General features: G+C 44.2%; 1 protein-coding gene across 2 annotated transcripts in view; it reads right to left on the minus strand.

Moving 5' to 3' along the window:
* Positions 1 to 7,350: 7,350 nt before the first annotated feature.
* Positions 7,351 to 27,353, minus strand: part of CYP7B1 (cytochrome P450 family 7 subfamily B member 1) — a 139,709-nt gene continuing 119,706 nt past the window's right edge. For both annotated transcript variants that reach the window (XM_075085114.1, XM_075085113.1), the window contains exons 3-6: positions 25,693 to 26,289; positions 25,041 to 25,247; positions 18,768 to 18,946; positions 7,351 to 14,763 (exon numbers count right to left, since the gene is read on the minus strand). In XM_075085114.1, coding sequence (XP_074941215.1) covers positions 14,467 to 14,763; positions 18,768 to 18,946; positions 25,041 to 25,247; positions 25,693 to 26,289 — 1,280 coding nt within the window. In that variant the 3' untranslated portion in view covers positions 7,351 to 14,466. The remainder of the gene's footprint in view (positions 14,764 to 18,767; positions 18,947 to 25,040; positions 25,248 to 25,692; positions 26,290 to 27,353) is intronic.

The following is a 27,353-nucleotide window of genomic DNA, read 5'->3' on the forward strand; positions in this document are numbered from 1 at the left end:
GGAGAGCGGCCCCCGCCCCGGTCCCCCGGTGCCCCGGCCCCGGCGCCCCGGCCCGCGCGAGGGGAAGGGGCCGCAGCCACCCGGGCGCGGAGGTGGATGGGACAAATCAGAGAGGGCACTTGAACACAGATTTTTTTTTTTTTAGTTATTATTAGCAGTATTATTATTATTCTGAGCCAGGAAACAAACAAACTTGAAATGTAAACTTATTATTTAAGCGACTCGCAGAAACAAAGAGACTGGACGGTTGCTATGGAAGACTTTGTATTTTTTATCGTCTCTAAACTTTGATCTGTGAAAATGCGCAAAGTTTGGTGAGAGTGATTTAAAAAAAAATCGAGAGAGTTAAAAAAAAAAAAAGACAAAAAATAACTGATCAACCCCCCCCTACTCCGTGTGGCTGAAAGTATCGCATTTTTAAAAGAAATATTTATGTGCACCTTGTTTCTTTCCACTTTGCAATGATGTATAAACAAGACACGCTATTTATTTCTTATTCTTTGAATGACCTTCCACGCCAACAATATTTATCCATGTGTTAAGGTCACGGGTCTTATGTGCAGTTACTTTAAATGCTTCTAAAATTCTGTTTATGGATTAACTTAAACTGTGTGCCAAGTGTTTAAAACGTTTATTTGCCAACAACGTATATCCAGAAATGTTGATGTATCCAAGCTGCTTAGGTTTATGAAAGGTCATCTGGATTTTAAGTTGCATCATCCCTGTATTTAAATTGAGCTTTAATAAATTGCTTCAGTCCAAAAAATTACAGGAAAGGTGTATTCTTAATTGCTCAACCAACTGATTTTGAGAAGGTAATTCTTTGCATTATAACAGGTAATAGCTATTTACTTTTACAAGGCATCAGAGCAATAGCTGCTACAAGAACATTTGCCAAGCCAATGTTTTCCCAGGCGCTGTGTTTTCAAAGGTATAATTTTAAACCGCTTTTAATGTGTATGTAAATTATTCTGACTGTGGATGATTATTAAGTTTAAATACTTTAAAATACTTTAGGCTGATTTACAGAACGCGTGGGATTCTTCTCTTGTTTTTTCTGGTGAGGGTGGGTGGGAGGGTGGGGTTTTTTTTGGAAGAAAAATGAGAGATGAAAGCAAGAAGTAGCTATTTACCCAAAGTGAGCCTTCAGTTTGAGTTTGCATGGCTGGGTGGCTGTCTCTCTGCCATTTATAAATCAAGATTTTTAAAAATTTTTTTTCTTTAAAAAAACCACGAGTCCTGCCTATTTTCCACTACTTGCAGATAATACAAATTCGGACTGTCAGGTTGGATGGCAAAATAGGAGCCATGATGGATCTGTTGGCAGGTCACGGATGTGTAAAGAGTGATATATATTAAATAGGTCAATCAGATTATGACAGCAATGTACGATCGTTTGTATGTGTATCTATGTCGGAAAGAATCTTTATTAAATATTTTGAACAAACGCTTGTTTTATGCTGTGCTTTGTTAAGCATATATCTCCACATTTAAGGAGGTGGGCGGGGGGGGGGGGGGGCCGGGTAGTTTCCTTTCCTTTGCCTTGCTATGAAGGCTCCCCGGCACACTCCCGCCACCTCCCCCCCAGCAGACCCTCCCCGGAACCCCACTCGCGGCTCAGGGTGTCCCAGGGAGGAGGGGGGTAAGAAGTTCTTCCCCGCGGTGCGTTTCTCCCGCGCCCGTGGCAGGAGGACCCCGGCGGTGCGGGGCAAGCCGTGGGGCAGCGCCGGCCCTGCCCACCCGTCCCGCGGCTCCACGCACGGCCCTCGCCGCCGATCCGTGGGTTCCCCGTGGAGCTGTAGGACCGCCCCCCCCGCACCCACTCCCTACCCCCCAAGTTTTGGAGCCGCCTCTCCCCCCGTCGCGGACCCTCCGCCCTGCCCCAAAGCCCAGAGCAGAGGGGGCAGGCAGCTCCCCAAAGCCGCCCCCCTGGGCCGGGCCCGGGCCGGGGGTCCCGGCAGAGCCGAGAGCCGGGGTCCCGCCAGGTCCCCCCGCCTCGGACGGCCGGGCCGGCGCCGGGTGTCGTCGCAGCCGCCTCTCCCAACGGCAGCAGCACACGCGGGGGAAGGGATAAATATTTTCTGCTCCACTTCCCATCAAAAAAGATTAATCAGAACCTGTAACTTTTCAGGAACATAACTGTAAAGTGCCACGGAGCTGTGGGAAGGCAGCCCAGAGAGGGTGGGCAGATCAGCCCCCAGGCCAAGGAGAAGCGTCTCTCAGCATTACTAGACAAAGGCTGGGGTGCGTCTAATTATGATTATTAAAACAATTTCCATGACGATGTCTAATATTATGTTAATTTGAAAACAACTGTGTATGAAAACTGTCGACTATAATACCTAAATTCATTTAATGAAACACATCGTTAAGGCAATTAAACCTCCTGGATGTGATTAAGGAACATAATTACGACACTGTTCTGCGCCATAATTGGGTGTCTTTAATCAAGGGGTAAAGTGATCAGGCAACACAGCCATAGTTTGTATTGTTCTGTCTCTGCTGTCCATCATTCTGATTAGGAATTAACCACCGCCACCAGCTTGGCGTGGTGCGTGCCTGTGTCTGTGTGTGTGTGCGAGTGTGTGTTCGTGCATATACATCGCAGGACACATTTGCTGCAAGATTTACCGCTTAATATCTCTGGCTGCCGAGCAGCCTTCCCGGAGAGCATCCCCGGCGGTGGCGGCCGCGGCTCGGCTCTGCCCGGCCCTGCGACGGGGGACGGCAAGCGGGGTCCCACCGAACTCCTCGGGCGGCCGGGACCCGGGCTGGGGATGGAGGGGGAGGCCGTGGGACCCCACGCTGCGCCTCCCGCCTCCCGTGGGAAGGGGCCGAGGCGCGGGCGGCGTGTGCGGGCCCGGCGGCCGCTGCTCCCGGCCCGGCTCGGGGGAGCGAGGGCGGCCTCTGGGGCTCACCGCGGGCTTTCTCCGTTCGCCTCCCGTCTGCCCTCCCGTCGGAGCCACGGAAAGCGGAACGGGACACGCTTTGCATCCCTGGCCACCCGACTTCGGGCTCTCTTGCTCCCTCCTTGCTTGCTCTGGAGGGGGACAGAGGTGGCTCGGGCGGGTAGGGGTGCTGTCACTCCCGGCCCCGCGCTCCTGTCCCCCCGCACCGAGCAGCCGCCCTGGGAGGCGGACACGGAGCCGCTGGCCAGTCCCTGGGCAGGTCCTTGCCAATGCGAGCGGCGTGTGTGTCGGGGGTGGGGGAGGAGAGAGGCTCCCCCGCCCCTCTTAACGCTTGATAGATCACTTAACCAGAAATGAACATGTCCCCCTTCAAAAGGGCTCCTTCCCCGTTTCCAGCCGCCCCACCGAAGCGGGATCTGCCCCGGCCTCCTCCGAGGGGCTCCACTGCCCCGCCCGCTCAGCCCGGCTCCTTCCTCCGGCCCCTGGCCCCTTACCCCGGGCCCGAGCCTGAAATTGTCCCAGCATGAGTGACATTGGCTTTCCTATGTAATGACTTATGAAAGATATAATCATGTGTTAAATTGAATCCTCCGCTTAACTGTTAATGGTGTGCTCTGGGCACATTTACGTATTAGATGCTATGGTAACTAATTACCACTAGAAGAAGGGATAATACACTTTCCAGACTTTGACAAATAATTATGAGTGTTCACATCCTGCTAGCAGCAGTTGCAGCGGATCTGCTGGAATGAGTAAGTGAATAAATGAATGGGTAAGTGAACTTGTGTGCATGGAGGGGACTAGATAATGAAAGTGGTCAAGTGAGTTTTCTTATTAAAACCTTTAATGAAAATGTGATTTTAGGGTGGAAGGGGAAAAAAAAGTGCGACGCTGCCTCTAAGCGTAATTAAATCGCGTAATATAAACATCAGAAACATAAATAAGTTTGCCTTTATTTAAAACACAGCAGTCAAAGTAAATTATCCACGTGCTCGGAAACTTTACAGCAATTAACACTTTTTTTTGGTGGTGTGTGGCGGAGGGCGGGGGGGAGGGTTAAAATAAACGAGCCAGGACTCCGCGACCCTCTCCAGGATCGTTTGTAACTTCGATTGCACCCGCTGCCAACAGGCCGGAGGGATCCTGAGGCTTTCATCAGACGGCGGAACGGCTCCTCGCCGGAGCGGGACAAAACTTTGGGGGAGCCGCGCTGGGCTCCGCGCCGGCCCCGGCCCCCGCCGCTCGCTCCGCGGGGCCGCCGCCGTTCGTGGGGCAGGACCCCCACTTTGGGGAGGGGGGTGTGTGGGGGGGAGTCTGGAGCTGGCGGAGCCCGTCGGAGGCTTAACGCTGGCTCCCTCTGAAGTGTTGCGCTCGGCTTCGGTAGGCGCCGCAGGAGTTAAGCTGCTCCTGCCCGTCGGCCCGGGTGCAACCCCCGGCCGGGCAGGAGCCGCTGCCGGGAGCGGGGGCCGGGGTGCCGCCCGGAGCCGGCCCCAGCGGCCAGAAGGGACATCTGCTAAATGAGCAAAGAGCTGCGGCCGGCCCCATTCCCCGTGGTCACTCATCAGCTAGTTGTCACCCAGCCTCCCCCCCGCCCCCGCCGCCTCCCGAAGCGCTCCGGAGGGGGATTTGCTCTGGTTTGGCTGGTTCTCCAGCCTCGGGAAGGGTTAAATCCTTCCCCAAGCCCCTAGTTGCCCTTGTCCTCTCAACCTGATTCAGAGACGTGTAATAAAATACGAAGCAAATTTATGGTCTGTTTCAAGCACTTTACGGCTGTATTTTTAAATTCATATATGCACATAGAAGAACTATGATCTGCGAATAATTCGAAATGCTATAGAAAAATGATGCATTTTAGATCAAACATAACTGTTTTCTTACATAAATGTCTCGGATTAAAATAAAAAGAAAGATACGTTCCGAACAGAGACAAAGCTGAAAATCTAATGACAGCCGTAAACTGCTAGACAGCCATAAATTAACGTCTTCATCAAACAGTGAAGGGATCAGTGCTTATCTAAATCAACAATTATTTCTTCCGAGAAGTTGCAGAACAGATTGCCCCTCTAATACTATTTTAAAATCCTCGTAATTGAGGATTAGGGACAAACAATCGCCTTTCCAGAGTAAACCTCCTCTCCACCAGCCGAAGCCCTCCAAACTCACCTAACACCCAGACCGGGTTCCCTAGGAACCTCCTCAGGGGTCCTGTCCCCTTTCCCCCCCTCCAGCATCCCTGGAAGCACGGGTTGGTTTTAGGAAGGAGCGGCAGGAGCCTCTCCTCACCCTCCTCCCCAACCTTTTCCGCCTGATTTTTGGAGGGGGCCGGGGGAGTTGGGAGCGCAGCGAGCGCAAGCCGGCGCCGGGAGCCCGGCGGGCAGCGCAGGGGGAGGCGGGCGGGTGTGGGGGTCCCCCCGCCGCGGGCCGGGGGCACCCCGAGGCGGCATCCCCGAGCGGCGGCATCCCCCCGCTCCCCGTCCCTCCCTGCCCCATGCTTCAATCCCTTCATCAATCCCGAGCTCAGCTAATGCCCATCCACTTCGCAGGTTCACAGCTTTAGCGACGCGGCACTTCTCTCAGCTGCAGCCACCTGCGGTGCCGGTTTTGCAAGAGGTTGATGTAAAGATTTCATTTTTTAGAAGGCAACTGAAAAATACGTTGAGAAGGTAGCCGATTCACTGGCTCACAAGGTGGAAATTAGGCAGGGAAGGACATGCTGCTTGTAGGAGGTTAGCGACTAAACTATTCGGAAGAAAGAGGTAGTTGGAAAAATGCGGCGATAGGAAAGTCACCGTCAAAAGTCATCACAGGGTATTTACTTACCGTCTTCTACCCTCGCTGTAGCCAGGACCTAGACTTTTATTCGACTTTGCTGTACTCCTAGCTGCTGGCTGGGTGGGGGGGAACACAAACGAACACATCAGCGTCAAAATCGGTTTAACAAAATCTTGCGAGATAAAATCCTGCAAGGCTCTTAGCAGGAACAGCTGAAGCTTAGGCTTCTTTTGGATATTTGTTTTGGTGTAAATTGGTTTGAAGACAAGCACATTTCTGCTATTACAAATGATGTATTCACACAACCTGAGTACCTGTGACCCCAGCCAAGCCTGATGTGTAGCGAAGGCTGTTTAGACACAGTACTGGTTTATATGAGGATAAAGATCCCACTACAGTTTAATCCCTTGCTTTCAAATGAAAATGGAACACTCCTTATTTTTCATATGCTTCTTTATATGCAGCAACCATTTCTTCATACTTGGTACTATTTATAAACATAGATAATAGCTTCAGGCTCACAATACTTTTACAAGTGTAATTTTAAATGGTATTTTTGTGATGAGACCACTTTTCTGATATGTTGTGGGTATTGGGACATGACTAGCCAGGGTACATAGGCTGGTTCAGGTAATGGGCAGGAAAATACTTCACTTTTCTGTGGTCTGACAGTTAAAATAGCTCTATTCATGTTAATTAAGCATAAATTTGCATAAATTGATGTCTCAAATAATTTTAAAATACAGTGCAATATAAGTAACATCAAGAAAGCACCTAGTGTCAAAACAAATACTAGATAAAATACAGTGTTAGGAGGTCTCAGTAATTCTTTCCCCCCAGCCATCTTTCAGACCATCATGGAAAGTTCACTCAGAAATATGCTCTTCAAGAAATCTCAAACTGCCACTTTTTGTTTATAAACTTCAATAACTTCTAATATAATCAGGAGTTAAAGCAATTGCACAGTTACAAACACATTTATCAACCCAGAAAATGCTGCAGGTCTATCTTCTCTACGACGTATCTTCGCCAACCCTCACAGACATACCTGACAAGCATTTCTGCAGGAAGGAAAGAAGAAACACTGATGTCTTCAGGATATAGCCTTCATCTTAAATAGGTGCTTGTAGGACTCGGTAGCTACAGTGATACTTAGGAAAGCCAAGTTGTGCTTTGCCGGTGCAGTGCAGTGCAAAGCAGTGTTACCAGTATCGTAACAATTTTCATTCATTTCCCCTTTTCAAATGCATGATCTGAGAGGACAGAGCATTTTACACGAGGTAGTACAGCTCGTACTACACAGAGGTTTGCAAAAGGAAAAGCCTAGGAGCTGTATTAGGGAATCACCGGTGGACTGCAGATCTTTATACTGATTTTGAATAATGTCCAAAGAATGTCAGAAGTACCACTTTTCTTCTCATCTGAGAAGAACTGGCTTAAGTTTGATGGTGGGTAAATCAGACTTGATAATTTCCTGAATTCAAAGGAGTTGCTCCATGCCAGTGCTGAATTAAAGGAAAAAAAAATTTAGCTTTACAGAAATATCTTTGAAGATCAAGTAACTGAAAAATGCTGTATGCTGAATAAACAATTTAAAAATGAAAGCAATAAGTTGTGAATCTGTGAGAAAACCGCAAATGTGACTTGGAAAAAATACCATGGACAGTCATTCAATATTAAAATATATATATATATTCATTTTTATTGTGTCCTTGAAATACAAAATTCACTTAAGATGTTAGATTACTAAAATAATGAAGTTTCAATTTTCTTGCTCAGAAATTCACAATATACCTTATTCAATCTAAGAGCCTTAATGATGGGTATTAACTATTAAAGTAGAACCTAACCGTTGTTCATCTACATAAAAAATGTCAGTTTGCACAATTAAGAGCAATTCACAACCTTTTGAGTGTCAGAAAGTTCAATAATGATGAAATAAAAGATCATTTATAATTCTACAAGAGAAATTCACAGACCAGTCGTTATTCACAAAAATAGTGACATGCAACTGGCTTAAGAGCATAAACTAAAGAACAACTCTTACATGGTCTTATATTAGCACATTAGGCCATACTGGCAGAGATGTGAACGTCTAATTTGCAAACAGGTACAAATAGACTAGCAGGGTCTTTTACGTAATGTAACAGTTTAAAAAGTTTACAATAGCTTACAGCAGTACTGAGTGCCAGCATGAAAATGAAGAACATACAATCTGTAAATTAAAATAATAATTAAAAAAAATCACATTTTAGCATTCACATTAGTTGATGATGAATTCACTTTTCTTCTCAGGTGCTATAAAGGGCCATACTGACTTAGTAAACCTATTTCATACGAGGAAAAAAAGTGATTTTGCTTTTTTTTTTTAATAGCAGAAGATAATACAGCCATAGGCAGTGACAACTTACAGTCAGAGGCTGGTACTAACCAGCCGAGTCACAGCTCCAACTGATCAGTGAGTGCACCATTTCACTAGACGAACAGCAGAGAAATTCGAGGGGCACCCACGCACTCCTCCTGGCTGACCCTACGCCTGCTGGGTCAGAAGACGAGACAAGCAGTCATTTCTGGGCTTGCAGGGCAGACCCCCCCCACTTAAGTGGAGAGCAGGGACAAGGAAGCACAAGGTCTGACTGCCTCCCACCACTCACCCCTGCAGCACCACTGGCACCTGAACGCATGCAAACAGCACTGCAGTTTCTGCTTAGGCGATTTTGCCATCTTAGTGCCCCAGTGACAGACACTAAGAGCTGATTGTTCCCAAGTTCTGCAGCAGAGGAGGTCATCAAAAACCGTATTGCTCCCTATGTCATGAACCATGCTCTCCTTGGCGCAGCATGCTGCAGCCAGCTTGGCTCCAGCAGGGACCTCCAGGGATGGTGCACGCTTATCCCATTGTGTTGCTAGAGCTTATTGACCAGGAATATCGACACTGTGGGCCTTTCACTCTCTGCTCCACGGTGACCGAGTCATTCTTGGTCAGACCACCTGCTGACTCTCAGTAAGTCACCTCCTCAGCTGCTGAGTCCATGGACCACAAGGGCTTAAAATTTCCTCTGTCCTGCTCTAGTGCTCGTGACTTTACGGGGGGGTAAGGCTTACCTCCTCTACAGTGGGGATATGCTGAGGTAGCGATGCATTGCTTACCAGCAACACTAACCCACCAGCAGCATGAGTTACAAGGGACACAGTTAAAGGACAAGCTGGGCAAGCACTGCTCTAAGTTTGATTACTTCGGTCCCTCAGCAAATAGAACAACTAACTTCATTACCAGCAAAATGAAGTCGTCTTGCATGATGCATAGTATGCTCTCCAACCCCAATGCAAGGCCTCCAATTGCCTTCACAGAAGTTTGCTGCAACTCCTGGGAAAGATTCTGATGCTTGTTTTCTTTTTTAAAATGGAAGCATGCCCTATAGATTTAATTTGCTAGTGTGGATACAATCTGGCTTTTTTTTAAATTTCACAATAGTTACTATAAAACCAGGCTTGCTAGAGATAAGCCTGGAGGTGGCACACCAATATTTGAGGGGTAGTGTGCTACGCAGCAAGGCCCTTCGGTCTGCCATCTCAGTGGAGGTAAAGGATGGAGATCCATGTGGCAGCAGAGACACAAGGGTTATGGATGTGTTAGAAACCATGGAAGCGCCTGAGAATGGTCACGCAGGAATTAGGCCTTCTCCCCCCAGAAAGGTGGCGGGATCAATAGCCCAGCTGAAGTGCATCTACACCAATGCATGCAGCATGGGCAACAAACAGGAGGAGCTGGAAGCCGTTGTGCAGCAGGGAAACGATGATATAGTTGCCATCACAGAAACATGGTAGGATGACTCGCGCAGCTGGAGTGCTGCAATGGATGGCTATAAGCTCTCCAGAACGGATAGGCAAGGGAGGAGAGGCAGTGGGGTAGCCCTGTATGTTAGGCAGCGTTTTGATTGCCAAGAGCTTAATGATGGTGATGATAGGGTTCAGTGCTTATGGGTAAGAATCAAGGGGAAGGCCAACAAGGCAGGTATCAGGGTGGGAGTGTGTTATAGACCACCCAGCCAGGATGAAGAGGCAGATGAAATACTCCCTAAGCAGCTGGCAGATGTCTCACAATCTCTAGCCTGTTTTCTCACGCGGGAATTCAACTTAGCAGATGTCTGCTGGAAATACAATACAGCAAAGATGAAACAGTTCTGGAGGTTCCCGGAGTACGTGGACGATAACTTCATAACACAGCTGGTGAGTGAGCCAACTAGGGAAGGTGCCGTGCTGGTGCTGTTGTTTGCGACCAGAGAAGGACTTGTGGGGGATGTGATGGTTGGAGGCTGTTTTGGGCACAGTGATCATGAAATGACAGAGTTTTTGATTCTTGGAGAAGTAAGGAGGGCATTAGCAGAACTGCCACCTTGGATTTCTGGAGGGCAGACTTTGGCCTGTTTAGGAGCCTGGTTGGCAGAGTCCCCTGGGAGGCAGCCCTGAAGGGCAAAGGAGTCCAGGAAGGCTGGGCATTCTTTAAGGAGGAAATCTGAAAGGCGCAGGAGCAGGCCATCCCCATGTGCTGAATGACAAGCCAGCAGGGAAGAAGACTGGCCTGGCTGAACAGAGAGCTTTGGCTGGAACTCGGGAAAAAAGGAGAGTTTATAACGTTTGGAAGGAGGGGCAGGCAAGTCAGGAGAACTACAAGGATGCCGTGAATTTATGCAGGAGAAAATTAGGAGGGCCAAAGCCCAGCTAGAGCTTAACCTGTCTATTGCTGTAAAAGAAAATAAAAAATGTTTCTATAAATACATTAGCAACAAAAGGAGGGCTAAGGAGAATCTCCATCCTTTATTGGACGCGAGGGGAAACACAGTGACAAAGGATGAGGAAACAGCTGAGGCACTTAATGCCTTCTTTGCCTCCACCTTTAATAGTAAGACCAGTTGTTCCCCAGGTGCCCAGCTCCCTGAGCTGGAAGACAGAGATGGGGAGCAGAATGAAGCCCCCACAATCCAAGGGGAAATGGTTAGCGACGTGCTACAGCACTGAGACACACACAGGTCTATGGGGCCAGATGGGATCCACCCAAGGATACTGAGGGAGCTGCAGAAGTCCTCACCAAGCCACTTTCAATCCTTTATCAGCAGTCCTGGCTAACCAGGGAGGTGCCAGTTGGCTGGAGGTTAGCAAATGTGATGCCCGTCTAGAAGAAGGGCCGGAAGGAGGATCTGAGGAACTACAGACCTGTCAGCCTGACTGCAGTGCTGGGGAAGGTTATGGAGCAGATCATGTTGAGTGCCATCACGCAGCATGTACAGGATAAGCAGGTGATCAGGCCCAATCAGCATGGGTTTATGAAAGGCAGGTCCTGCTTGACTAACCTGATCTCCCTCTATGACAAGGTGACCCACATAGTGGAGGAGGGAAAGGCTGCGGATGTTTTCTACCTGGACTTTAGTAAAGCCTTTGACACTGTTTCCCACAGCATTCTCCTGGAGAAACTGGCTGCTCATGGCTTGGACGGGTGTACTTTTTGCTGGGTAAAAAACTGGTTGGATGGCCGGGCCTAGAGGCCTAAATCCAGTTGGTGACTGGTCACAAGTGGTTGTTCCCCAGGGCTCAGTATGGGGGCCAGTTCTGGCCAATATCTTTATGAATGACCCGGAGGAGGGGATTGAATGCACCCTCAGTAAGTTTACAGACGACACCAAGTTGGGCAGGAGTGTGATGGGAAGAAGGCTCTGCAGAGGGATCTGGACAGGCTGGATCAATGGGCGGAGGCCAACTGTATAAGGTTCAACAAGGCCAAGTGCTGGGCCTTGCCCTTGGGTGACAGCAACCCCTTGCAACGCTACAGGCCTGGGGAGGAGTGGCTGGAGAGCTGCCTGGCAGAGAAGGACCTGGGGGTGTTCGTTGACAGCGGCTGAACATGTGCCAGGAGTGTGCTCAGGCGGCCAAGGCGGCCAACAGCATCCTGGCTTGTATCAGGAATAGTGTGGCCAGCAGGAGCAGGGAAGTGATTGTGCCCCTGTACTCGGCGCTGGTGAGGCCACACCTTGAATACTGTGTTCAGTTTCAGGCCCCTCACTACAAGAAAGGCACTGAGGTGCTGGAGCGTGTCCAAAGAAGGGCAACAAAGCTGGTGAAGGGTCCAGAGCACAAGTCTTACGAGGAGCGTCTGAGGGACCTGGGGTTGTTCAGCCTGGAGAAAAGGAGGCTGAGGGGAGACCTTCTTGCTCTCTACAACTACCTGAAAGGAGGCTGTAGCGAGGTGGATGTTAATGTCTTCTCCCAAGTAACAAGCGATAGGACAAGAGGAAATGGCCTCTAGTTGTGCCAGGGGAGGTTTAGATTGGAGATTAGGAAAAATTTCTTCACTGGAAGGGTTGTCAAGCATTGGACCAGGCTGCCAGGGAAGTGGTTGAGTCAGCATCCCTGGAGGTATTTAAAAGAGGTGTAGACATGACACTTAGGGACATGGTTTAGTGTTGGACTTGGCAGTGCTAGGTTAGTGGTTGGACTTGATGATCTTAAAGGTCTTTTCCAACCGAAAGGATTCTATACATACTGATTAGCAATTCATCTGAAATTACTAATGATTTTTATGTAGTTTTGGCACAGTCCTATTATGTCCTACCAAACTATGCATCAGCCTGTGATATTCTAATTCAAAATCCTAAAAATATAATATAATTATTAAAAAAAGTCTTCTGTTTAAAACAGATACCTACTGTTATTTGCACAGTTACTTCAGGTTTGTTCGAAGTTGGATGCCAGAGAAAGATTTATCATAACTGTGGCTTGAGACATTTTACAGCTTACATTTAAGCAATAACGGAAAACAGTCAACAGCATAATGATGTCAACATTTCCTCTCTCAATAAACCAGGCTTTAATGTCCAAACTGGATGGTGAGCTATGGCTGAGTACCGAATAGCGCCTACAGAGTAACTACAGCAGTAAGTAACTTGAGTACAAGAATCTCTCCATAAAAACAAATTTTATTCTGTGGCACAAAGCAATAATCAGCTTTTGCTGTTGATTAAATGTTGAAGCAAAGTTAAAGCATTTAATCAACTGCAAAGGCCATTTAATGTAAGTGTACTCCAACACTGTAGACATTATTGATAATATATATAAAGAGAAAATGTTCATCCAATATATCTCACAAAATCCACAATTTTCTTCTCAGAGGATTTGGAATGTGGCTATGCCAATCTCTGAAAGCCTTTCTACTGATGCTGATGCTTATTTAGGGCATGTGCTTTACATTAATAACTCAACAGCGTTCTACACAAATCACAATAAATAATTCTAATCTTTAGTATGTATGTAGCAGTTACCATCCATAGGCCATCAAGTGATTTAGAGATGAGTAAAATTTCTGATTTTAAAAGACTTACACTGGCACATCCCAAAGAGATGTTTTTGGGAACACAAGGCAAGGCCCACAGACATGGCTACTCTCCCATCACAATTATCATCCTGGCAAAGTAAGACTGGACAGCCATGAGAATCCTCATCAGTCTCTGAAGTGATGGCTGGGAAGAGAGACAGGGTCTAAAAATCTCAGATCCTGCGCACTAGGAAATTAATTTTTGAAACAAGAGCTGGTCACCCGGTGAAGCAGGTTGGGCAGCCAGTATACAGACAACTTCTGTGGCTGCCCAGGATTTTCACTTGCTCAAATTTTGGGCCCAGGGAAGAGCCTATTTTCCAATCTGTAGACGTTAAAGTCTGTTTCCAAACACAGGTTATACTACTCTGTCTATGCATAATTTAGGCACAGTAAAACCCTATTAAAAATTAGTTTTAGATACCACACTTGCCCTTGAAGCCCTCTTCTTTTGCCTTTTTGGAGAAATGAACAAACACAAGAAATGGTCAAAATAAACACACGGATGTGTTACTAGGAAAGCAGTGAGACAAACAGAAGGTAATTTTTGAGATGACAGAATCATTTCAAACAGGCTTATATATTTTCTCCCTGAAGAATATACTTCTTTGGCTCAAAAGCCAAAACAGATAATTTAGGCTTGATCCAGAGCCTATTAAAATCAACAGAACCTCCCTTCTGACTTGAAATGACTGCAGAAAAAATCACAGAGTTTAATTTCTTATCATTGCACCAAAAAAAAACAAAAGAAGAAGAAAAGCAAAGCATTCATCCTCAGTACATAAAACTGAATTCAGAAATGCATTACCGGTAAGACATTCTTGCCAATTATCCCCCACCATACCACATAGCTTCCATCACATCTCCCAAATATGGGTTAAGACACTCAAGACCACAAACGGAACAGAGTAAATAAAAAGTTAGAATAATATTAACTGAAAATTCTTTCACTCCCTAGAATTAAGTTCCCTTTTTCTTGCTATTATGCTTCTATGAGCAGGTGCAGAGATGACTCCAGATGGTGGGTGTTTGGGATCTCCCAATCTAACAAGGGGGAACCCATGTGATACAAGGGCTGCTGAACCCGTTTCCCATACAAATGGCCTGGATTCAGCTTGATGTCATCCTCCTGTAAATCCTGCTCAACTCATGGCCAAGAGTATGGGAGTCCACCTTGTAGGGATGTTGGGCTAGTTACTTGGCCACAGTCCTGTCATCTCACCTCGCTACTCACAACTCAGGCAGGAAAAATTGAGGTTGCATGTCCCCACATCTGGTATCTGCTTCCAGCCCAATGGCTTTCCTCCTTAGAAACACATAAGAAGGAGGTAAAAGTGGAGAGGGAAAAGCAAATGTTTCGAAAAATACAAAGCTGAGTGATGAAACATGGAGATTAGTAGAAGGCATATAGGCAGCCGCTCACTTTCTTAAGGACCTTAGCTTATAACGAAAGGCAACATCAACGTCTGGCAGGAGGATACCAAGGCCCATACGACTGTTATCAAGTCTGACAGCTTTGTTTTCCACCAGTTCTACATCAAAATGAGCCAACAGTAAGAAAAGAAACATCTTCATCTCATTCATTGCAAGGAACCTCCCTGGACACATGCTGATCCCAGAGCCAAAGGGCATTAGGAAATACTTGAGTTTTCTTCCTGCCTTATAGAATGTGGTTTTCTTCTTGCCATTCTCTATGTATCGATCGAACTTATACTCCTGAAAATAAAAGAGAAAGGGAGAGAGAGTGTGATATCTAACAAGGCAGTTACACAAGTTGCTTTCTTTGTGCAACAGTAACGCTTCTGAAACCCAGAAAATAAGATAAAGAGGAAGACAAGGAGCTGACAGCTTCTCTTTTTCAGTTGTTTCCCTGAAGTTTCATTAACTCACAATATCTCCTCTGCAAAGAACACTCCTTAAATCCACCTACTTAGCTTAGCCCTTTCACATCAAGCTCCTTCAACTTCCACGTCTCATCCTCTGAGTGTCTGGCCTATATTGATTGTAATTAGCTTTTGACCGTTTTGTAGCAGGGACAATGAACCTTAGTGGAAGGACAATTTTCTTGTAAAGCATCATACGCGCTCAGTGTGGTACATACATCATGAATAAGTATAATCTGCCAAATTCTGCAAATGCCTATGAATAAATTAATGCATTGCACTGATCTTGCTCGTGCAAGCTAGGGAAAAATCCATCCTTCTTTTGCACCCAGTGATGCAGATTATTCGAAAACCAGACCCGATGCTTTGCAGTCAATTTTCCCTTCAGTTGGAGAGGGCTGCTGCTTAATTTGCCACATCTGACCTTCTAATGTTTTGCTCCGGAAGCTGTGTGCAAAGCAGGACAACCGCCAGCGACCGACCATTATAAAGATGGTGCTTTCAAGTAAGGCTTGAGGTTGTGCTTTGTGCTTGTAACCTATGTTCTATAAACTGAACCGACTATTTTCCAGTAGCAGGATCCCTGTTTAGAGATAATTCATGTTTTTGAATGAAGGAGATTTGGCATCCTCACTCAGTCAACGGCAAATTAACCACTTACAAAATCCTCCTGCATGCTTTGAATAAAAATGACAGACACTTCTTGCTTATGGTCACTCATTAGCATTTGTCCTGCTTTGCATACATCTGCTATAGCAGCAGCCATTTGGAGCTGGCTGGGAACAAGTCAGTCAGACAGAAACCAACCTCCACTGATTAAAAAAAAACACCACAATGAAAAATACACTGACACTGATCTACCCATTAGATTAAAGGCTCCAAAAAACGTGCACTGCAGGTCTTGCTGTTGAGAAAAAACAGTGGAGGGGAGGTGGTCTATGAGAAAGGGAAGGAGAACAAAGTGCACTGGAGGGGATGCAACTTTGGGTGTTGAAGAACACGAGATGGTTTCTCTAAATGGCAGACACCTGGATTTTCCACAAAGATAAAGGTGATTATATGTGTGTTTCCACTGACAAGTACTTCTTTTCAGACCCTTTGAACACCCCAGCCAAAAGGAAGCATGCCATTTTTTTCCCCCCAGTACTTACTGCTTCATTTGAAGAACAGTAAAAAATGAAAGCCCAGAATACCACTTCTTCCTTAAAAAAGATTCACTTCCTGAAATGTAAATCCTGCTGGTCTAAAAAAGCACTGCTAAATATGAACTGCAATAGCTTAAAAAACCAACCCAACCCAACCCAGAGCTCTTCACTTTGTTGGAACGTTTCCACAAGGTGCACTCCTGGCGTCTGGAGTAATTAAGAACTGTGGTACTGAACACATAGACATACTGGGTCAAACCTTATGCTTTCTTTGTCCTCTTAAGAGCCATCTGAGAGCTGTAATTGCTTTAAACAAAAAATAAATTGGTGTCTAAGGAATTGGGAAAGCAGAAAACAAGTGTAAGACAGGAATGGAGCCAATGACAGTGACATCAAACCCAGGCTTGTGCTGCTGAAGTCCCTCGGGTTGGATAGTGTTTCCTTAAAAGCTAGTTCGCTGGCTAAATAAATAATAATTTTTGACAATAAAGGAACTTTCAGCCATGCACTTTTCTCTTGGAAGAGACAGGGTGATTGATGGCAAGAAAAAGGTGAAGACACTGAGCAAGAACAGGTGATGAAGTTCTGTGTGGACGGCTTGCTAAGAGTATTATGAAAATTGAGCAATCTCCTGTGATTGATATAAGTCTCTCTCTGTCACATCTCATGTTCAGCTTTGTTTGGGAAGCCACCATGTAGGATTTCCTGCAGGTCCTGATGTTTCAGTCTATGGGATTTGCAGAGTTCATTTACTGAGCTCTATAACTAGCTGAGTTAGGATTTAGGGGTTCACTCATCCACTTTATAGAAAACTGACTCATTTATTTAGCCTTTGATGAGTGGAGAAAGAGGTCACCAATATATACTCGCACTTATACAATACAGTGCCAAAGCAGAAGATAGCTTGAACTTAAATTTATGTATCCAGGAGAAAAGCATTGCTACAAAATGATCTTGTCAAGCTGCCTGTTTTCCCAGGAAAGTTTTCCCTAAATACATGACAAGCTCAAGACTGCACCTTTCAAAAAATTCATTCTCCATCTCTATCTGATCCTCAGTAGTTATTGTTGAAAGCACACTGCATATTTTAAGAACCAAACAGAACAGCGATTTCCCCACTTTTCGAGAGGGCCCATGTGCTGAAATCAATGTACTGCAACGTGTGGATTGCTCATTCACTATCAAAAAGATAAAATACATGAACTAAAGCTGTACTGTGAAAGCTGAGCAGAGCTGATACTAAGCAGATATATTCAAGCAATGGAAATATGGTAATATATTCTGGCAATTATTGGATAAGGGAGGGGATCAGCTTTCACACTGATGCTTTTGGTCTAGGACCTAAACAAACAGATGGACTTTTGACAAATCAATAATGTTCTCCAAAATAAAGTGTTGAGAATAAAGTGAAAAAAAGCTTATTTGTTAGTTGTTACTTTTTAAGGATAGAAATATTAATCAACTATTTGCCAATACATGGATTATTTTTTAAAACCTAATTTTCTCAGAGGGTGTTGTCTTCATTTTTGGGCGGGGACAGCCAGCAGAGCCCTCCTGGATGTCATTTCCATTTTCTTAGCTCCAGTGTTCATCCCGGTGACTATACCTTACTCCTGCTAACTCTGACACACTCCACACCTCCTCTCACAGAGGCTGGTGGAGTTCCTGCACAGCAAGATGCTGTCCCTCACCAACAAGGCACTTGAATCTCATCTTTCCCCTGCAACTTCATATCCTCAAATTCCCCAAAGGGAGAGCCTCAGGGAGCAATGCCTCTAACATGGGTTTTCTATAAAAATGTAAAAAAATCCAGTCCCCTTCTTCTTTGGCTCGAATGCCATGGGTGGAAATCAGTATGGCTGGGAGACAGCCATTTGCTTAGGAAAACGGGGATGAGGAATAGGTCAGGTACAAGCTCTTGCCTCTCAGGCAGAGCAGGCATTTAACAGCCTCAGTGTGCACCCTTGCTCTTCCTCCATGGTACCCTGCACTGGGGACAGCAATCTGGGGGAGCAACGTAGCCGAGACAAGGACTATTCAATTTGCATGCAGGTGGTGAACTTCTGAAGCTGTATTAAGGCTGAGGCAGGGTGGATTAATTTCGAGTCTTTGATATTCATTAACTCGAACGTCAGAGAAAAATACAAGGAGATGACACAATTACCCTCCGAGCTTCGCTGCAGAGCAACAGCTTTACAGTCTCAAGTTCACAACACTCTACTAATTGATCAAGAAGGGGTGAATCCCTACGAAGGGAGGTGAAAAAGCATAAGGCTCAAGTAAGACACTGCTATTATAGGGCTTCAGAGAGTCAATGATGCTTTGGGGGCACTTAGCTAAATGGCCCACATTATTTGCTATTTAAACCACCTTCTATTATTCAGCCCTCCTTGGGTATCAAATGATCCACTGCCAAACAAAACCCACATTTAGCCTAAAGTTTATGGTAGTCAATGTGCAATTGTCAATTCCTTTGAAAGCAGTGCAGTCAGTCTCATCACCATATTTCTCTCTTCAGGCCATGAATCCTTTGACCTATAGGGCCCTAGAAAATACATCTGAAAGTAGGAAGATTTGTTCCACAAGAAGGAACAGAAGTAAAAAAAAAAAACAAAAACCCCCACAGATCACAAAAGGCTTGGCTGCTGCGATGTGCCTGGAGTAGGAAGAGTAGCACCAGCTGAATGTTTACCTTCGGATCTTCATAGACCTCAGGGTCCATGTGCAAAATCTGCGGGTAAAGGGCTATCCAGTCTCCTTTCCTCAAACTGACTTCTTGATTCCCTTCAAGCTTGAGAACAAAATCCTCCTGGCTGATGCGAATGTTCATGGAGGATGAGCACATTCGTAAACTCTCGTTTAAGGCACTCTCTGCGATTAAACAAAAGCGGAGGGGGGGAAGCATCAGAAATATGGGAGATGATTGGAAGTTATACGTGGCTACAGCTGCTGAGTCTCGACAGGTTTAGTAGGGCAGGGTAAAGGGAAAAAAAGGAAAAAAAAACCACAAACCAAACATAAAGCAGAGACCAGGAGGAGGCAATAAACAACGCCGCAGGGCTGGGGCAGGGAGCCACGACACTGAGCCTCCCGATGTGATTCTCACTGATGGTGCTGAGGAATCCTGTCGGCTGTAGGCAGCACCAAGTTTTGGGTGGAAAGTCATTATTCAGGCATCACATTGAAAACAACACACTCAAAAGACATGAACGCTTTACCCATTTACATATATTTCAGAGGTTACAAGCAAATACCAGCAAAAGCATCCACGGAGCTATTTAGCTTGCCTTTCGAAAGCTGTTGGATGTAATGGCAGGACAGTATGTTAGAAAAAAATAATTTCACTTGTTAATTCCATAGCCATCCTGAGGATTTTTAAATTTATTTATTTTCTTTTCAATGTGCTATGCTGCCAAATGATAGTGTCTGTTATGGTCAGAGTGAATGAAAGCAATTCATTATTTGCCTGATAATTTTAAGAGAGAAAGACACTTTTAATTGGCCAGGAGGAAAAAAAAAAACATAGTCCTTTCAGGCTCAGGGAAGGCAAGATTTCTGTTTCCACCATCACATCCTGGAAGGCTCCAGAAGCTGAATGTCCTTGCTTTCCCAGTGGCCTTCACCTTTTGCTCCTAGCACGACAGATTTTATGGCTAATTTCCGGCAATTTATCCTGGCAGTTTGAGGAGGAATTCCTTTGGGAATAATATGCATAATTTGCATAAATCATTCTGATAGCATGTATATCAGCATGTAGCTCCTGTCTAGGGCTGCATCTCTCACTTTGTAATCAAAACTGACTATTTTTCCACCAGCATGTATGGGCGCTGTTATATGTGACTTGATTCCTTCTAATCAGCAGTGTGAAAAATAGCCTAAAATAGGGTTTCATTTGCACATAATAATCCATTTGTGTCTGCATTTATGTTCTGTGATATCAAATAAGCGTTCTCTAAGTGTTCACCAAGGCGCTGTAACTGCTGCACCCAAAAGGTTAGTTTATTAGAGAGAGTAGCTACCCAGTGTAGATGCCTCTGAAAAAAAATAATAACAAATGTTCTTTCACTAAAAATTAAATCTGGTGCAGCATGCATAGCAAATAAAGTGGCCCTGGATGCTTTCTTGCAGGAGGTTTTTCCTTAAGCATGCATTTGTCTAAAGAAATGAGGCTGCGGTCAGCTTTGTGTGGCCAGCGCCGTGATTCAATGTGACGTACAGTGAGTCTGTGCATATTCTTTTGGACTGCCTTCGTTACTATAATCAGGCAGAGTCAAATCGGCTTGTTGGTGACGAAGCCAGAAAAGAACCCTGGTTGCAGAAGATGGCCTCTACTGTGGATAGCCACAAGGCACCTGACACGATAGATTTCAACTGGCAGTGCTCTGGCAACAAAACTTTACGTGGTACAAAGAAAGAGTCCAGCCTCCGCTTCCAGACTGCCTTCAACCTGCGGAAAATGAAGCTGGTAATTCCACACCAGTCCATCATTTGGAAACGGTGGCGACATATGTAGGGACACCAGAAATCAAACGAGGAAGGGGGAAGGAGGGGAAAAACCCCAAAGAAAAACAATTATTAAAGCACCGCTGCGAAATAGCAGGTTTATGTTTAACTGCGCAAGCGACGTGGTCACATCCTATGGTCGGACATCCTCCCAGAAAGCACAGCAGTCCCTGCCCGCTGCCGGATTCCAAATGACAATTGGGCAGCATATCTTATGCAGAAGTTAATCACAATAATGGAGCACAAAGTGTGGCTTAGCGGTCAGATCGTAAATGACAAATCTGTTTTACCTTCCAGTACCAGTTATATGTGGAAGGCGAGCCTGGCTCTCGCTCTGAGCGATCATGCCGATAATCATTAGATGACAAAAGTAATGAGTCACATTATGATCAACAAAGGAGAATGGAGCTTATACGGCTTTGCAGGCTCACATTAAAAAAATAGACAGTCAGCTTTCCACAAATGCTGGAGCTATACATTGAGAGGAATGACAACTGCACAATAAAACTGCAGCCTTTACTTGCAGTTGTCATAGTTCAGCAGACACCAGCCATCGCCGCTGACAGACCAGCTGGGTAGCTTGGGAGGCCTTCCATTCTGCACTGTGAGGTACAGTAAATTATCCAGCACTGTAGAGCAACATCTGTTTCTGTGCTTGTGCCGAACAAACAAGGCAATTTAAAGCATACCAAGGGATAACCAAGCAGCAAATGAACATGACCCTCATTTTTTCCCCCCTTCTTACACACACGAGATGCTAAACTTCACTGTGCAAGCACTACATAAAGAAGCCAGGCTGTTGTTTGATAAGGTGTTGTCAGAGAGATTTTGCATGTTTTCTGGTGGGGGGGGGGGAAGGAAGAGAGAGAGAGAGATATCTCTCATAGTATTGTTATTCTTAGAATCCTCCCACTTCTCTCTTCATTTCTCTTATACTAAAGCTAGCACTCAGCTTCCAATTCATTTTAGATTTTTTTAAAAACTGTTTCAATATACTTATAAATATTCAGTCTTTAAACCCTAATTTGCTATACTTAGTTCACATGCCTTCAAGCATTTGTCTTCCAATTTCCACTGAATAAATGCGTACTAATGAGAAATAGAGCAAGCTGCTGAGGCAAAGCTGGGTGACTTGAGCCTGGCCTGCCACCAGCTTGTGATAGGCAGGCAAATTGAGTTAAAATGAAAAGTCTTGTCAGCTGAAATACAACATGGTAGCCAAACAGCAAGCTGTCAATCATCCAGCCAAAACAAGGGACTGCAGGTAATAAAAGGTCATTGCAAATCATAAGTGCATTTGGCTTTCGTAGGCAAGTTAATTTTAATTAAACATGATCTCTATCTGTAAATGTTTTATAAAACTTATTGTGCATAATGGATTGTTAATTTTACACTAACACATAGCAGGTAATAGGGTACTCTAATTATTAGAGTGTATTGTAGGAAAATAGCTATTGAGTATGCAAATATTTGGGGGGGGTCATTTACCCACAGGCATCACGGTGTGCCAACACAAACAATGATCTGAAACAAGTACATTTGCATCTTACTAAGAAGTAAATGGTACTGCCCAGCCCATTCCAGGAAAATATAGTCATTTCTCTCAATCCCAAACCAACGATTTTTATGTTTATCATTTGTGCTACAACTACGCACTCCGTATTAGCTGGTTTTGGGTTCCTACTCTTTCCTGTGTACGAAACAATTTTTCAAGCTGTGCTCTTTTCGCAGGAAATATCTGGGATTCAGCAATGACCTGGGGCAAGGATACTTCACCATATAAATGAATGGACTAATATTACACAAACGAACTGACTAAACATGCCTAGCATTAAACGTGCACTAAGTATATCTCTGCTTTACCCTTTGCATTTCCATTATAACCATAAAAACTGACAGACCATTCTCATGTGTCGTTTACCATATTAGAGCTCTGTTGTGAGCCATAATGGCTAATAATGTATGTTACTCTGAGCACACAAATAGGCGTGTTTGGGTTTTGGGAAAAGACTTACGTCGACAAAACAAAGTGTGTTGCCCCAGAAATGCCATCAGAAAAAAATAATCATCAGAGCTAAAATTTGCTAGTTTTGCTGTGAGTTGAAAGCTTTTTTTTTTTTTAAAATAAAAAATCACATACCTGTGCTTTGAGTTTAGAAGTAAATCAGGCCATGTTGTTCCCTAGACCCAACAAATCTGACCATAATAACAACGATGCTTCCTGAGAAAGGATTTTTAGCAACCCTTGCTTGTTCTCCATAGCATGAGGAATCCAAAAAAAGGCTCTTGTTATAGTAGGCCAAAAAGAGGACGGAGAATCAGAGCACTTAAAACAGGAGAATGAGATGACAAGGTGATGAACATAGAAGAATCCCACCTGGTCTGCCTTACTCGAGCAGGAACACAAACCCCGGTTTTCTGTGCTCTGGGTTGGCACGGGGAGTGAGAGGGAAGAGGAAAAGCTCGGTCTTGGAGGTTGGGGTCAGTGAGCAGCAAGGGCAAAGGCAGTGCTGGCCCACAGCATTCCTGCAACGTGGGGATTTTTGGTGTGCAAGCAATGCAAATTGGGACCTTTGTCCCTCCTACACATTTATTAACAAAATATCCCTTTCCCCTTTCCACTGAAGCATGACTTTAATTCTCTTATGGTACAGATTTTTTTTCTATATTATTATTTTATGGGACCGTATCCAGCCCTTTATCACTTAAGTGCCAGAAGAATTGAAATCTAGCTTATGTTCATACCACATTACGTTTAACACGATTATAAAATTTAACAAAAGTGTTACAAGAATACTACAAAGTAGGATGTGGCACTTTCCTCTCAACACATAAATCAAATGTTTCCAGGGTACTTCAAGATTTCAAGGAGCAGCAAAGGAATGACACAGTTAATGTTTTAAACTGTTCATACCATTTTGGACCAGATGGTTTTAGTGAAGTACATGCTTTTATTTTCCGTATTCCTACACTTCTGGGGTGCCTTCTTAATTTTTTTTCTTTTTTTTTTTTTTAATTGCCATTAGCATCTCAGTCTCCAAACACAAAATAAATTCTCTCTTGCATCTTCTTGATGCTCGGTAACTTTCCTTTTCTATTATTTTTTGGTGGATGCTAACTGATGTGAAACAATTTTACTTGTGTTCCTTAAAGTACATGAAATGCTTAGACTGTCATGTTATTCTTCGGAAGCGTCCCTGTCATCAGATGTCTCCCCTACTTCAAAAGCATCCTCCATCAGCTGGAGATAAATGCTCGCCAAAACAGCCATGACTCCAGGCGAAACCAACTTACTAGACTCACACTATAGAAGATAAACATTAATGCTCTAACAAAAAGCAACTGGATCAGTCTTGATTTTATATCTGTACTCTGAGAAACAATTCAAGTTTGAACACAGGTTATTGATACATGCCACAGTTGATGTTCCTGGAGAATGGCAGCTATTATATCCAAATCAAGCCTAAAGACTGTATTGCTCCACCACCCTGTCTTGACGCAGCTTCTTTTAAGAGCGATACATCAGTTCAGGCCATGAGCTATGAAAACATAGAGACATGAGCTCAGTTTTAACAGGGGACTGCTTTCAATATTAAAAAAGAGAGGAATATTGAACCTTTATGCTTTTGTTCAGCTGTTTCTATCCTGCTAATGCTACCTATGGGGACTTTCAGATGCTTAAAGGTTAGGTTCCTACCTGCTACACCCTCTCTCCTCCCTTGAGCTAATTTTAGCATTTATCTTGCCAGTGCCTGTGCACTAGCAAACAAAGTGAAACCATCAGCTGATGCTCTGAAGGCCTATCCGGCTCCTGGATCAAACAGCCTCTAATGACAACTGGCAAGGGTCTCCCTCTGAACCACTGATCCAGAATTGGAAAATCTGTATCGCGCTTAAAGCTCCCTTATTTTGAATCAAGGTACTTTTTTCAATACTGGAAATGCTATTTCTAACCTGTAGAGCTTTACTTTCTTATATTTTGTTCAGAGGCATCGCTCAACCGAAGCCCGCTTTAGAAGTCTTTTTGTTTTGTTAAAGAGAGAGAAAGAAAGAAATGGCTTGTGAAAAAATTACATTTGCAGTTTAAATACATTATCCTACTCTAATTTCAGAAAAGGGTCTTTCTTGGCAGTTCCATACAGAAGTATTTGAAATGCATTAACACTTCGGCAGATGCTCAGAATCAAACAACTTAATAGGCATCAACTTTTTTTCAAATAATTGCAAAGCTTCGATTTAGCCTTTTGCATACCTTGCATAGTTAATTACCTAGGCTTTAATGTTTACATGCAATGAGAGTATCTACAGCTATAAACTACATAATTTATAATTGATGTAAATGGGTGTTATTATGTCAATTAGGCAGCTGTGCCCTCCACCTTCTCAGTAAACAGAAATGAGTGATAAACCGAGTTTGCCGGGAGAGCCCCTCTTTTCTTCCTAACAGATAAAAATAAATTACCTAGGTAGACCAGGTTGTCCAATTGTTCTCTGGTGAGGTGGATGTTATACGTGGGCCCTATCTTTTGACCTGTTGACTGCAGCAAATGGTCAATCTCGTCACGCACCGCTGCAAAAGCTTCTGGGTGCCGCAGAAGATAATACATGGCCCAGAATGTAGCTGGAATCGTGTTTCCCACAGAGGCCCACAGGAAGGCAAAATGATGTGCTGGGAGAAAATAAGTGAAAAGGAAGATTAATAGCGTTTATTACACTGATTAGATTTGCAGTGTGCTAATTAAAAGATGTTAGGACACAGACCCAGCCAAGGATCAGTGAATGCTAATGAGGACCAATAGGCTTCTGAAGTCTAATTTTCTGCTTAATGAGAATAGTTTGAAATGTAATGTCGGGGGGGTGGGGGGAATAAGGGGAGGAAATGCAGCTCAGTTATAATCTTTCTCATTATCACCATTAAGTATCTTGTTTTACCACCTCAGCACAAAAAAAAAAAATCAATTATCATAGAGGGTTGTTTCAGAGTAAAACATTTTATCATTAGCCAATTAGAAAGAACATAAAAAAATTTCAAGGTCGCCATTTTGCCTTTTTATTTCAAAGGTCTATAGTAAATTATTTTATTTTAGACAAGCAATCATTCATAAGTTTCCTACCTGCTTTGTCATAATCTCCAAGCAGCTCATATTTCTCAAATATATCTTGTCTGGCTTGGACCACTTTTGACCCTCCCAGCCATTTTGTCATGTTCTGAAGTAAAAAATGATGTATAAGCTCCTTCCGAACCTTCTTGGTAGCTCCTAGCAACTCAATTGGTATGTTTGCAGCTAAATAGGGAAAGCTGGCATCAAACTTGATAAATTTGTCTCTGATTTCACTAATAACTTTGTGGCCATCTGCAGCAGGAACTCTTCCATATAGTGTTACAAAACTGGCTTCAAACATTACAGAGCAGCAGAATTTGTACATTTTTTCTGTTTCCCAATCTGTTGCTTGTGAGCATTTCCATTCAAATATATCCTGGAGATTTTTCATCATGTGGCCAGAAATTATATCCAAAGGCTTGCCTTGTAGATACTGGTAGATTCTGTGCAGGTTTTGCTTGAGATCAGGGAATTCTCCTTTTGACAAGGACGGGTAGTCAAAAGTTTTGGAAGCCATTTTATCAGCAAATTCATGAAATTCAAGTTGCTTGCTATTTCGGATGACATAGACATATTGAAATGGGTCCATGATAAAGGTAATATATCTACCTGAATAGAAGAGAAGAAAAAAAAAAAAAATAGAATAGATGTGCACTTTTACAATCTGGTGACACTTTCAGAGGTAATAACTGAAAACAAGCCCAGCCAATGGCTGGAAGAAAAGCACGCAGAAAATCCCCAAAACAAAGATCTGTGAAGAAACCTGGAAAGAAAAAAAAAAAAAAAAGTAGCAGGTTTTATTTAGCATTGGAAAAGAAGCAATACTGATTCTCTTTGTCAGGATGTAGATTTCACCTGTGTACACTTTTACGGCTCTTCTAAAACCAGCGTGAAGCCATTTCCATGCAGACTGATCTACTGTTTTTGCCAACAGTAGGGTGTGACCTGCAATTGTGGCGCTGTGCAATAAATGATTTACTACATGGGTATAATTCATGAAAATACAATGTGGAGTTGTAGCAGCATTTGAAATTTGTATTTTTTTACCAGCAGAAAGGGAGAAACACACACATTTTACTTGCATGGAGGAACACCAGGGAGGGGGACTGGAGTGGAAAACATGCTACCTAGGCACCTTCTCTGCAAGCAGAAGACATAGAGACTCAATATCTGCTGGTTATGGCTTCAGCTGCGCATTGTAAACCCCCCAACATTTAAATCCTCTCTTTCATCTGTTTTTTCCTCAAGTTTTGCTAACTTTTTGTTAAGAATATACTTAGCGTCAGTAAAATGACTACCTTAGGATTTGATTTTGAAGCCATTTCTTACAGCAGAGCAGGCTACGTGTTTAGCATTGGTGGCATTTTGCAGTATACTCTGTCCTAGCACTATCATCCATTGTGCCAGCGTGCACCAACTTCCTACCATGCCTGAGGTACTAGTGAGGTGACACAGCCGTACCTTTAACAGCATGTACAGAGGAACAGGATTGCATTAAGTGTGACACTGTTTTAAGCTGCCTGTGCTAGAAAAATCCTGCAATTTCTCCCTAAGCTTTAAGTCAACTACTAAAGAAGAGCGTTCTGGTGAACTGTCGTGAATCAAAATGCTAACGCTCCCAAAGCTCAATTAAATCTTAACTCTTTATAGATGATTCCCATGTTAAGTCTAAA

This window comes from Phalacrocorax aristotelis, chromosome 2 (assembly GCF_949628215.1).
Source record: "Phalacrocorax aristotelis chromosome 2, bGulAri2.1, whole genome shotgun sequence".
In the NCBI taxonomy this organism is placed as follows: Eukaryota; Metazoa; Chordata; class Aves; order Suliformes; family Phalacrocoracidae; genus Phalacrocorax; species Phalacrocorax aristotelis.